Source organism: Sebastes fasciatus, chromosome 7 (assembly GCF_043250625.1).
Source record: "Sebastes fasciatus isolate fSebFas1 chromosome 7, fSebFas1.pri, whole genome shotgun sequence".
Lineage (NCBI taxonomy): Eukaryota > Metazoa > Chordata > Actinopteri > Perciformes > Sebastidae > Sebastes > Sebastes fasciatus.
In genome coordinates, this window is record NC_133801.1 from 25,078,107 (window position 1) to 25,092,452 (window position 14,346).

General features: G+C 41.1%; 1 protein-coding gene across 3 annotated transcripts in view; it reads right to left on the reverse strand.

Annotated features, from left to right (window-relative positions):
- pitpnm3 (PITPNM family member 3) overlaps positions 1–14,346 on the reverse strand; it is a 106,562-nt gene that overhangs the window by 18,985 nt on the left and 73,231 nt on the right. For all 3 annotated transcript variants that reach the window (XM_074639899.1, XM_074639898.1, XM_074639900.1), the window contains 5 exons: positions 13,721–13,910; positions 10,303–10,425; positions 9,350–9,534; positions 5,474–5,631; positions 4,137–4,307 (listed from right to left, as the gene is read on the reverse strand). In XM_074639899.1, the coding sequence (XP_074496000.1) occupies positions 4,137–4,307; positions 5,474–5,631; positions 9,350–9,534; positions 10,303–10,425; positions 13,721–13,910 (827 nt within the window). The remainder of the gene's footprint in view (positions 1–4,136; positions 4,308–5,473; positions 5,632–9,349; positions 9,535–10,302; positions 10,426–13,720; positions 13,911–14,346) is intronic.

Consider the following 14,346-nt stretch of genomic DNA (forward strand, 5'->3'; position numbering starts at 1 on the left):
AGACGTGAGGGAGAATCAGGTGTGGTTAATAAAGCAGGACTGTTGGAGTGATGAACATGGTGGAACCTGACACACGCTGTTGTTTGCATCAGTGATGCTAGATTGGATGGTTTTCTGTCTAATGGTGCGCTATTAACGAAAATATGTTTTTGGTTGGGAAGATATGGAATTGTTTAGGTTAATTTACCTTTATTTAGATCAGGTCAAAAATATGACGTTTAGCATTACTTAGCAGAAAAAAACTTTGGTGAAACCAAAACACCAAAGTCACGCAATAGCACGCACAAACTAACCGATCGAGGCAGCAAGAGGTTCTTTTTTTATAGATGCCTTGGAGAGAGATGGGTTTATACTGCTTATACAGTATGTAGGTATCTCCCATGCTGCTGTGCAGTGAATTCTTACAGGTTTTCAGGTTGTGAAACATCTAATCAGATTTTTACAAGACAGGTTTTCACAAATGACTGGTTTGGAAACTGACGGTGAAAGATTGACATCCACAACAGATTAAATACCTCTCTCTCTCTCTCTCTCTCTCTCTCTCTCTCTCTCTCTCTCTGTCTCTCGTGTTAGACAGTATCAGATGTGGTTAATAACTCAGCGCCAAAATCACCTGTTATGATAACAACTGAATGTCACACAAAACCCAAAACATTTTCTCTAATCAAAATGTTGTTTATAACTGGGTCATTGTATATAACAGTGTTTCCCAACCTATTTTTCCTTGAAGCCGCCCTTACTTGTATCGGAGAAAAGCTGAGCCCCTGTAAGCTGAGTAATTTCAGCAATTATACCTTCTCTGAGGTTTTAAGAAAGTGAAGAGAACGCATGCTCTTACACGTACTCCCCCCCAGAGAGAGGCAGAGAGGGAGGCAGAGATTGTTCTGACAGAGAGAGAGAGAGAGAGAGAGAGAGAGAAAGAGAGATAAAGGTCCACCAACTCTGACGCATTTTCTAAAACAATCAAACACACACACACAATATTTCAAAAGACGTGCCGGCGAAGAAGCAGAGAGAGAGAGAGAGGGAGAGAGGAGCATCAAAAAACTGCGAGGGCTAGCAGCAAAGACGGGGCTCCGTGGTGACAAAGACGGACACAAAGGCGAGAGAAAAAAGGGCGAGCACAAGCATGCAAGTGTGTTTGTAAATCAGAGAAGAAACATTTAAGTTCACACACCAGTCCCAATAAATGCCAAGTACTGTAGGGAAACCGAACGATTAAGATTCAAGCACAAGGTAGAGAGTGAAACAGCTGACCACAGTGGTAAAAGGAAGGACAAGCAGGGAGGATGATTGCACTGTGGCCTTGAAACGTCTTTGAAACTACAAGAGACGCAAAGTCTTTTAACTCAGCCCCTTCAGTCCTCGCCACACTCTGAGCCTCCACACCCTAGCATGGCGTGCAAAAGATACACCACCACATACGCTGTAATTCCATGTGCATTTGCTGCCTTGGGCGATCATATTTCCCATTGGAGCATAGCTGGGAATCAATAGGAAGAGGGATCGTTCTCTTTATATTAGCAGCATTCATCATAATAAAAGCTCCACTGTTGACGGCTGCTGATGTCAAAGTCATACCCACAGGAGCCTGATTTGATTGGCTCTCCATGCCTTCATAACAACTAATTACCATATTACAGTGCAGGAAATGGGTGACGTGCGCCGCTGTTTCTTCTTTCTGTGTGTCTGAATGTGTTTGTATGTCTGCGTCTGTCCGTGTGCACCTGTCTATGGTTTTTCATTTAACGCATAATTTGACAGCACCCGAGCCCGATCAATGGAACAGGGACGCAGACCCATAATTAAAACCCCTGTGTGTCTGCCTTTACACTCCATCGCCTTTATCTGCACTACTAGCTCTAAGAGGCGTCAAGCATCCCGCTTGGCGACTGGCTGAACATGATTAAATTAATAAATCATAGCCTGGGTATCCAGATTACGTGGGTAAAAACACTGCGTTATTTCATATCATGTGTCAGACATTTTTTGTACACAGGTCACATACGAGCAAAACAAATCCAACTTGTGAAGAACGGTACGATGATTTCGAGTGAGTGACTGACTCACTTGGTGAGATATGGGATATGTAACATTACTGGCTTCATCGGTCTGTAAAAGTAATGGGTTCTTGGCATTCAAACATATGGTTTCCATTACGCAAATGTCCATCACTGTGTTACCATTATGTAATCTCATCTACAACCTCATATTGCCTCACAGTATTTGGTGTGTTTTTTGTGTGCAAAGAGATGATAATTAAGTGATTTAAAAATTTTAAAAAATTAAGTCATTTTTTTACATTTATCTTAAGAAGGCGGAACACTTCAGGCATTAAATCTCACTTTGTGCACATTTCACTGCTACTGTGGCCTTTATGTTAACATGACAGCAGAGGTGGGACAATGTCATTGGTTTGTAAATCACATGTAAGTCTAAAGTCTTTGCACTCAAGACTCAAGTCCAGACCGACAAGTCCCAAATCAAGTGCCAATTCCTAAATTTTGAGTTTCAAGTCCTAATAAAGTCATAATGCGCTTTTCACCAAATGTAATACCATTTGCTTCTTCGTCTGTAATTTACGACCTGCACGTTTTGCATACTGCAATTCATTTTTTATTGACCACCGCATAGTTTTTGTACATGAATGAAATTATCTTTGGCATAATTTTTTCCAACTGATGCTCAGTAACGCAATGTTATTTCTTCATAGTTCTCTCATGCAACTTGATTGGATGCTGTCAGATTGGTTAAAACAATGTGGATCTGGGAAATTAAGTGTTGACTTAGACATATAATATATACAGGCGAGTGTTTCACATTTTCGTGTCGTTTATTCGCCACTCTGCCTGTGTGCTGTCATAAATCATCCAATCAGATCTTTCCTGAGATCTTTTCAGAGAAGTCACTGTCGCCACTCATAACCAAACTTTTTTATGACTGTATTTTACAACTTTTGTTTTCGTTGTCGACTTGTGATGTTGGTAAAGTACGGTTGATGTCCTCAAATTTTGTTTGGTATTTTGACAAAATATGATAATTCTGAAGTCTTTGTACGGATATTTGTTTTGGGGACCTGACAAAACTGCTGTGTCCGACCTAGTTAAATTATTATCATTATAGATCATAGTGACTTCAAATTTGTTATATGAAACTGCCAACACATTTACATAACAAGGTGCCCAATGAATTGGGCTTAAGTTACTTAGCCAATAATCGTCCATGTTTAAACAATCTGTTTCTGCTCGTATCTTACTAAAGTCTACGCCTGTCGTCTGAAATGTGCTATATAAATAAACATGACTATAGAATATACTGCAGGGTTCCCATGCAGTAAAACACATAATTGGATATCACCATATCAATGAGATGGCACATTTGACAAATCTGCTTTGAGTCATACGCATATCAAATGATTGCATGTTGAGAAAGAGGGTTTTGAATTTTTTAAAGCCTTGCACCAAACCACAAAGCCTTATCTTCTGATCCGAGTTCATGCTCGCAGGCTGTTAGCTCAAGAGATCAGTCCTTGCCCTACTTTCTCTCAGTGAGGTAGTTGGGGAGAGGGGCAGGGGAACCAGGCGACTGCTGTTTAGAGCAAGGCTCTATGTCCCAAAAGTAGGCTAAAACATGCTTCAAATAAATCAGCGGCTCATTAAGGACTCAGTCTCGACAACCAGGCCCTCCGGGGGGATTAGAGCGGTACTGTGCCATTACTAGCAGACTAATATCTCACATACTGTGCCTGATCCGCAGAGAGCTGTGACAGGCCAAAGGTACCGCACCAAAAGAAGATGACGTATAATTACTTCAAACTTGAGGCTTCGGGGGCAGGATTAAGCTCTGCGTCTGCAGGGCAAGCTCACACATACGGGATCGAGGCTCTGTGTGCACATGTGAATATTCACATTACTGAGTCGTAGAATCTGCCTGCTGCTGTAATCTAGTCCCGCTAACAGAATTCCTCAAAGATTTCACGCCAGCTTTTGAAATGCAAAACCCAAAAGGTTATTAATACGGCAATACAATTATACCAGAAAAATAGATTAACTTATGAAATATTCAGAAGGAGCTGCTCTCTCACATCTGCAGATGCTCCTAAATTGATTTCCAGGGTTCAGAATCTCACGTCCTACCTATGAGCATGGAGCGTCCGTCTCCAAGAGGGTAGCGCTGGTAGCGCGGCACAGCATACGGTGGCAACTTGTGGAAGAGAGGCTGCAGCAGCGGCTCCAGTCTGGAGGCTGAAGGGTCCGAAGGGTAGAACAGGTTGAAAATCTGAGTGCAGGCTGGATGCAGCTGGCTCACTGGGGGTCAGAAAACACAATGGACAGGCAGAGCTATTAGGAACAGTGTGAAGTATACAGAGTAAGAAGTGTAGCTGTGTGAGGAGGATTTGGAAACATCAGAGGTAGGGCTACGAAACTTCAGGTTTAACTAAAATAACTTTTAGTTTATTGGTTTCTATTATTTTGAGGGACTCTGCCACCAGTTCATTTTCATTTCCTCTTTATTTCTATGACTGTAAGTGCTCGCTGTCAGACGACCTCGTTTTTAATAAACAGTGGAGAAGGATTCAATTAAAAAATACCTTTCTTGTAGTGCAGGGGTAAAATCCAAGTGAAAATCTGTTTAAACTAATCTGATCCTTTTAAAGGAAGGTGTATAACATTTCAGGGGATCCATCAGCAGAAAATGGAATACAACATTCATAACTATGTTTTCATTAGTGTACAATCACCTGAAATTAAGAATTGTTGTGTTTTCGTTAACTTAGAATGAGCCCTGCATATCTACATAGGGAGCGGGTCCTCTTCACGGAGTCCGTCATGTAGCCCAGAACGGACAAACCAAACATTGACTCTAGAGAGAGCCTTTCATGAAATACATGAAGGCCACCGTAGTTCTCCGACACACTTGTGAAACTGCGGTAACGTGAGCCGCAGAGTGCAAAACCGTGGTAACGCCAGCCGCCTTCTCTTGCTGCTAAAGTAGTGTTATTATGGTAAGGATAGGCCTCTGAGCGGGGCGAACGGCGTTACCACGGTTTTGCACTTCACGGCTCAAGTTATTACAGTCTTCGAAAGGGAGGAGTGAGAGGAGGGGTACTCAGTTGATTGCGATACGCAACCACACCACTACATGCTGCCAAATCCTACACACTGTACCTTTAAAATGTTGATTATTTTCACAGGAAAATCAGTGTAAGACAATCCAGCTATGTCATTTCACTGCAGTTGCATTGCAATCAATCAGTCAAACTGGCTTTGTATACAGTAGCACCTTTTATGCAGGTCAGTTCAGTCAGGTGCTTTACAGGGTAAGAGCAACCTAATAATAAGACTAGAAATAAAAAGTAAAACAATTGGAGATTAAACAAAACAACTGCTGTTATCTGTGAGTGCTTTTGTAGAGGTGTGGACGTGAAGAATTACATTCTATGATATATATCACGTGTGTTGTTGGGTCTTACCCTGGACGGCAGGCAGCACAGTGCGTCTCATGGCCAGCACAAGGCCCAAAGGGCAGCCCAGCAGGAAGCAGTCTGACACCTCAAAGTCGAATCGACCGGGATTCAACACCAGACTGGTGCTGCTGCCGCCGCGCACCTCCACACTCTCCTTCATCAAACTGGGGACACAAAATATCAAATGTTATCTGTCTGTCGCCATGGACTACTGTACAAGTCAAAATGTATGGTTACGCACTTTTTGGATACTTGCATTGACAGTCATTCCCGATCCTCAAATTCACTGGCCAATAAACGGTTTGGAGGGAGGCATGTGAGGAGTTTGTGAAAGTGATTTATTCAGCAACATTATAATGTACTATATGCACTAAGGATTCAAGTGCATAACTAAGACTGAGCTACACTATTCAATTAAATTCTATGTTTATATACATTATATACTGGAATTTCATTTCCTGTTTAAATTTTGACCAATTTGTTGCTGCATTAAAAAGGTTTACATTTGATTTGTAATTCCTGTTCCTCCTAGCTGGTGTATGATTTATTATTTTAACGATAAATAACATATCAGTACATTTGTATCTGTGTATTTATTTGTTTCATTTTCTTCTACAAAGTTAGGAAAGCGATGTTTAAGTCAGGCCTGATGTTGCCTTACACATAAAAGAATGATCCCAGTCTCTTCTACATAGTGAGGCATACAGCTTATTAATTAAACGCTGGTATTGGATCGGTACTCGGTATCAGCTGATACCCAAAGCCCAGGTATCGCTATCGATATTGGGACTAAAAAAAGTAAGATCAGAGCATCCCTATTTTTTGGGGACATGATGATTGATATTGTTCATCAATTTTAAAAGCTGTTTTATGAAGAATGAAGAACAAGTAAATGTGGCTTCAGGGAAGTAATTAATACAATAACCTATAATTTTGGGGGTGTAACTATTCCTTTCAATGACACTTTGATTTTAAGAGTAAAGCAGGGGTTGTCTGAAATGTTAAATGTTAATAATAATGTGCATGATGAAATTGGGAAGGCAAAAGTCTTGGTCTTGGCACACATGAGTCAGTGATGTTTTTGCTTTGTCCTGATGTAGGCTGGATGGTTTCAACACTCTGGGGTCGCTGTCGGCACCGGGCCTTTATGACTCAGCCCGAGCAGCTCTTCGCTCAGCCTTCACAGGCTGCATCATGCTCACAGCTGTTTGAGCAGCAGAGCCGGTCTCTGCCATGACGGGGTCTCTCTGCTCTCTAGCGAGCCAACATTTCCCCATTAAGGCCTGCATGGGGAGAAAGGATTATCCGGCCATCCGACCCATCTTTAAAAGCCAAATCAATAGTGCTTTGACTGCCTTCCGCTTCCATTTAGTTTTTTGTCTTCTCTCTCGTAACGTGTCAAGTCTACTCTTCCTACCAGGTCATTGGGAAACTGTCGGCAAAATGCTGCAAAATATCCTCATAGGTAGTAACTTCTTCCAAACTCCAACAAAGTACAGGTAGTAGATGCGTAGCTGAGGAGACAGCGAACCATTGGGGCATTATGAACAGTACATTTTCATTCAGCGGCACATAAAACATAGCCTGTCGGAGTAGAGAGTGGAGTGTTACTTTTGCTGCCTGGGTTGACTAGATTTCCCTCTTTGCAGCTACAGCACTTATCATATAACTGCAGCTTGTTACCGATATGTTAAATAAATATGACAAATATTACACGGGTTCACTGTTACTCAGTAAGTGGTTGACATGGTTTTATGAGGGATAATGGGGAAAGGAACACATAACGTGTATCAAAATGTCCAGCTGTTTATTGAGAGCAGCGACTAGATCTGACTGATGCCTACCTATTAAACTAAAACACTGCAAATAGATTTCCTTATGGACAGTTAGGCATGCACGAAGCCTTTCGGGAGCTCTAACTGCACATAATCTATTTTTTTCTGAGCACTATAGACTGAATAGATTTCGTCAATTATGTCCATTTAGGTGTTTGTTTTTCTCAACTTGAGAAGTTCTGTTCCATCTGTCTAAATATAAGTGAAATTAGCCAAAACACACACCCCTTACAAAGATAAACTGGAGACAAAGTAAAGTAAAAAATGGTAAACATAAAAGCCATCAGCCCCACTGCTTGCTAATCTGGCAGCTAATTCCCAGTCAGAGCCAAAGCAGAGCAAAGTGCATGTGAAAGGGAGTGAACCAGAGGTAGACAGCCATCCAAGAGGAGGGATAAAGTGTGTGCAAAGGAGCTTTAATAAGCCCTCTTGTTGACTGGGAATATCCACTGGGAGGTGCAGGGGAAAAGAGCACATCCAGGAGCAGAGGTTACCCTCCTCACAGTAAAGCTCGGGATTAATCAAGAGTGTAACAAGAAGTGAAAGGTGAGAGGAGGACTGCCATGAGCGCAATGTGGTGTAGAGCAACTGTGAATAGATGGGCTCCTATCTTCAGTGACTGTGTTACTGCGATGGTGTAAGCCTAGTGGAGCGTGCGATTTGAAGTGGGAACACTGGTTGCTTGAAGTGAGTCAACATGGCAGTCGTACCCCCTCCAGCCACCCCGTCCCGGCTAAGATCAGCCACCGCAGTGCTCGGCCGCCCACACAAACCGGCTGGCGCAGGCACAAACAGGCTATTTATAGTCCAGCAGAGGAAGGTAGGCAGGCAGGGCAGTCAAGCTGCAAATATTGATAAAAAGCAGCGGCGAGGAAGGGTGACACATTCCAGGAAAACCATGATGAGGGCCGGGCGCGCAACATCTGGGTTATCATATGAAGCCCCAACACACTCATCAGTGATCGACAAATGCTGTTTGACAGAAATGGATGACAGAATTTCTGCTCTGTACGTCTGATGTTGCCAAGGTGTGGGTGTTTGTGTGAACTGCATTTTGTTTTGGTGCACATTTGAATGCTATAAATCATATATTATCTTTGAAAGTTTGTTCATTTTTGGCTATTTTGGCAAAAAATACAAAATCTCCTTTTGCTCCAGTGTATTTTTCCAGATTGACCAATAGTAGCAGACTGCTGCTGTGCTCGGTAGACTACATTGTACACAGTTTTCCTTCTACCAACCATTGTTGTGAAGAAGAAGCAATCTGATTGAGATTATAGGCTTCTTCGTTTGTGAGTGTGTGACGTGTTAATGTATTATGGTTATGTGCACGAAACAATGAAAAATAAAACATTTGGTTTTGCACCGAAGTCGTGCAAGCTCATTTTAAGGAGAATAAATAAAAACAACTCGTGCATTTTGCCTTTGAAAGCCTTTTGAATTTTTTTTTTTTTTTTGCATTGACAGTGATCTGATCTGTGTTTACCAAAGCTTTTTCTTACTTAGAGTAGCGTGTGTGCATGATTGTGTACTGTATGTGTGTGTGCTGGTGTAAATGAGAGTGTATATAACCACTACTATAGAAAAATTTGAAATATCCATGTTATCCAAGTAACAAATTTGAGTGTATATACTGTATATTAAGGGAATACTGTAGGTAATTCTATATCATGATATTGATATATAAGGTGATATAAAACATTTTCTAGAAAATCATTTTAGAAATTTGGTTATTGATTAAAAAGACAGAGAGGAATGTCTGCAGCAAACACCTGAAAACTCAGGTAATTCACCTCAATGATTCAAAATCGTATATAGAAATCCAATAACACCGTGAATCATAAACAATGAATCCCATTTAATGATTTCTCAACATTACCCATAATGACCTAACACATCCAGAGATATTAAATGGGTAGATATAAACAGCATGTCAGGATATTTGATGGTAGACAATAGACTTATAGTCGACTTATATTGTCTCACAGTATATCGTCATATCGTCAACCCTTGTGTGTGATGGGTATATTCATGCGTACTGTCCCACCTGGAAAAAAAGCTGTGCTGGCTCGTGGACGTGTCTCCATCGTACGAGTCGCTCTGCTTACGGCTGAGCGGCGGCCCGCTCTGGCCGTGCCCTTCGTTGGGGGCGGATATGTCGATGTTACTCTTACTGAGCCTCTTGCTGGAACTCAGATCCGGACTGGACTCCCCGAGTAGGCCCGAGTTATCCTGAGAGGAAGGAGGAGAGCGTGCAACATAACTGTAAACACTCGAAGCAGTGGGTACACCAGAAGATTACAACATAATCAGACGGGATTTGTGGCATATTCCCAGGTGAACATTGAAATGCGGGAAGGGAAATCCTACCGTACCTATGCAAGAGTGAGTCTATTAGGTGTGAGTGGATTTGAATGGGGAGGAGGAGGGAGCGACAGACAGAAAGTGGGGATCATGCGGCACTTAGCAGGGGGAGAAGGACATCAAATGACAAGTTACATGTGCACCACAGGAACTGATAAAAATGGTGCCAAAAAATTGCTAAAGAATTCAGATGCCCATCAAATCCCCCACAGAAAACACAGAAAAAACACAGCTCCACTGTGACTTTTATTTACTACTTTTATGTATGAGACTTTACAAAACATAGTGCCAAGGACGTTGCTTCTATTGCACAGTGACATTTCTACAAGCTGTGCCTTGATAGTGGCGCTGTGCTGATAAACTGACAGGAAATAGACATAGCAGAGGTGACTGTGTATGAGAGTCTCCCTTCGTTTACTAGAGAGTGGTGCTACTGGTGTGCACAGTTTTACTATTCAAATCCACTGACAAGATATTTAGAACACATATATATATAAACTTGATTATTTGCAGTGATCTCTTAATGATTTATCACCAGTAAAATGTCCTTTCACCAGCTGTTAACAAACCCCGTACAGGTCTGTGCTTCACCATCATCATCATCATGTAATTATCACTGCAACAGTGAGTTCCTACCTTCAGGCTCTCAGTGCTGTTGTTCTTGCTGCTGTCGTCGGGGCTGCCAGGCCTCTGGTGGTTGCTAAAGCACAAAGCGTCGAAGCACAGCACACCTCCCACGCAGTCGCCCATCAGACATACCTGCTCGGAAAATATACTGTATATAATTCAGACAGCCTCCACATACGGTGAGCTCAGTCAGTGAAGGACTCAACAGGAGAGGTGTATGAATGCAATTTAAAACAACATATTTCACTGGGAGAGGAAGGCATGACACTCATTGCGTTCAAATTTCACACTATATACTACTGTACTGTACTATATACTAACTAACTCTTTGCATACAATTTTTGAAAGTTAGTATACAAGATTCCTTGTATACTATACTATGCATTTTACCATTTTGTATTAACAGGTACTGATGCAATATGTGTGCCAATGGCTATCAATCAGACTGCTGATTAAACTTTGTTTTTCTTAAATTGTAATACTTATTTTTTGTTTTTAGAGTTGTTCCGATACAGTATCGAAAATGTGTCCGATACTGCCCAAAATTCGGTATCGGTTATCGGCGAGTACGCTAGTCTATGCACCGATCCGATACCATGATTTATTAATCCAGAAAAAAATCAACTTGTTTAAAGGGACTGTTTGTAACTTCTTACATGTATAAATCAATTTATCAACATTCACAGTGGAAAATCCAACAAGTAAAACTGAATAATAACAGAAAGTTATAATGCATTTATCCTCTATATATATTAGTTCATGTTTTACAAAGGGTTTAACCTGAGCCAGGCCATTCAAAAAGATATTAATCATATCACATTCATACATGGTCAGTCGTAAAGAGCTGTTAAATAATAATAATAATAACTGTATCTATATTTGTTTTTGTCACGCTGGTATCGGATCGTTACTCGGTATCGGCCGATGCCACAAATTCAAGTATCGTATTAGAAAGGAAAAAAATGGCTTTGGAACATCTCTATTTGTTTTCCTACACAGTATCGTTCTGGAGTTGTTTCACCACCACTCACAATTTATTTTAATGTTTTGCAGCTGTGAGCAGCTCCTCCATTTCCTATGAGCAATGCATTTTGGGACATCAACAGCACACTCACAAATCAAGCTGTTTTTTTTCCTGCCGCGTTCACAACATATCATTCAGAGTGTAATTACGACCAGCCAAGTGGGAAAACGTTTCACGCGGCCTCTGAGTTGTAATTCCGAGTCAGATGTAAGTGGAATTTCCGACAGCTATGATATCTACCACTGGGTGAGAAGAGCTACAGGGGTCATTTCAGATTAAATAGGTATTCTAACCATCTTTGAATAATGTGTGAACACTCAAAAGTCAGAATGAGGGAAGGTTTTGTCGTTCTTCACATTCTGCTGACACTGGGTGAATTCATCTTTAGTATGTATGTCCTTTTGTCACTTTTGCAGTGAGAACAACATACCACATACTCAGTTAAGTGGTGTCGATCCATACCAGTACTTCTGCATCAGCAGCCAATAAACAATTAAAAATCTAAAGTGTAGAAATGAAAATCCGCACAGTTGATTAAAATACTGCAGCGTAATTAGGGGACAGGGATTCAATTTAATCATCTTAATGAGCAAACCAAGTTGTAGAAACAAAGTGGGAAGCGGAGGACATTATATACCGGTAAAGAACTCCAAAGTAAAGAACAGAAAGTATCAACCTATTACAACCAATCTACCCACGATAGCAAGAGACAATCAAGAATAGCAGGTATTGGTGTAATTACCTTCATTGTAAACACTTGTTGTGGTTGTTAACTTGTACCTCTTGACTGTATGTCTTTAGTTGCTGTTGATTGTGCTCATCAGGGTTGTATTGACCAGTGGCTCTCAATAATGTGCCTTCAAGGCCTGAGAATCTGAGGGGTTTCATTTCAAACAAGCACTACAGCAGCTGAACTACTGCAGCTAATAGAAGGAATAAATGAAACGCAGAAAAACAACAATTGTTTGTTGGACAATACCGTAACGCTTGTCGACCTGCCTTTTTAATTACACTTAGAAGGTTAATACTATTATTATTAATTATGAAGCCAAAATAATTTGTGTTTCAGGGCCCTACCCTAATGCTGTTAAATTAAACTCAATTTTGAACAGTCTGCCATTACCTCACTAGAACATACAGCTTGTTACCAAGAGCTTAGTAGTTGTTAAGGGGCTAGTGTTTTGAAGTGGGGTTGTATGAGGTACTTATCCATAATCAGTGTATTACCTACAGTAGATGACAGTCGGCACACCCACAGTTTGGAGAAGCAGACAGGAGTTATCGCGCGGAACCAAAGTTGCACAAGCAGCAAAACACATTTTAGCCACCTAAAAAAATCAATATCGGTTTAAGTGTACGCTATATTTAGTATATTTTCAACACTTTACCTTGCCGTCAGTCAGCCGTTTTTCGACGGGGAACTGAAGCCGGTGCATCCATCTGTGCTCTGGCCAAAGCCACCAGACTCCATTGAAAAAAAATTTAATTTTACCTCGCAGAACATGGGAGTTGATGGACTACCAGTTTTTTCAATGGAGTCTGGTCGCTTTGGCGAGATCATAGATAACGGCTTCAGTTCCCCGTCGGAAACATAGACTGTATAGCTGTATAAGAATTACTGCCAAATTACCCCAATATTTACCTCAAAATTCGTTTGGCTGTCTTGACTTGTGACTTGACTCTGGACTTTTATTATTATTATTATTTTATATCTATTATAAACATTATCTAATAATTATATTCCGCTTTTTCCAAATAAGCAGTAATAAATAGCTGGTAATTTATTTAATACATTTATAGGAAAAGAATGCAAAGTTAATTGATAGCCTTTATTTCCATGTCTGCTGGTAAAAAAAATATATAATTATCAAATAACTACCTTAAAATTTCTTAAAAAAAACTCCCTGAATCATTACACTAGCTACTAGGTTACATTTGTGTAGACAATAAGTCACACAATGGTGAGGTTTGTGCCTGATCAGAAGTGTCTTCTTTTACCTGTAAAATGAAGTGTTACCTGATTTTTTTAGGTGGGCCTTTCTTTTAGGTGGCTAAAATACATTTTGCTGTCGGCCCCGTCCACAGCAGTACATTGCTTTGCTTCTGCGCTGTAACTCCTGTCTGCTTCTCCAAGCTGTAATACACTGATTATTATGGATAAGTACCTTATCCATAATCAGGTACTTCCACTTCAAACCCTACTTTAAAACACCCTTTAAGAGAGTGAGATGTGGTCTGCTGAAATAGAAATGTGGAGCCCTCTCAGGGACTCAACTCCCACAGATTACACAGCCCACTCAAAAGCAATCTTAACTTCCTTTGACAATCATTGACTTCTATTAAAGTGTCTACAGCTCATTATGAGAGACTCTCCTCTCCGAGCAGAAGAAGCTTGAGACAGACCTGGCCGGTGAATCCCTGGCCGTCCTCTGACTGCAGGAAGCTGCGGTAGACCAGGTTGGCTCGGGCGATCACGGTGGCCACGGCGTCCTGGTAGCGAGGCGAGACGATAGCGAGGAGGGGGAGAGCGGCCAGGGGCAGGTGGTCCACGCTGCTGGACACGCAGCTCTCGTCATAGCTGTACGGGTTCAGACTGGAAGAGGAGGAAAAAGGGGAAGAAGGTACAGTATGAAGATTGCATTTTACGTCTTAACAAAGCCCTCTGGGAGTGTTTCCTTTCAACTGTGTAAAATGTCAGTCATCGGTTTCTAATGCACAGTAATGTCAAAATAAATGAAGGTTATGTTCATTGAAGTTCATGATGTCTAAAATCAAAGATTGTTCCCAGTGTTCCTTTCCTGATCCGCGTCCCCTTGACTTTCCTATTAATGTCTTATCCAATCTGTTCGTGATGCACTCTATCTGATTTGAGGCAAGGCTTTCCCATAATGCTACTGTGTGTGTGTGTGTTTGAGTCTGTTTGTGTGTACACAAGGAAGATAAGGAGAGGTGGGATGTTATCTTAAGGAATAAAACACAAGCAAACCTGCACAAGTATCTGTAATGAGAGCAGAGAATTGTGTCTTTAT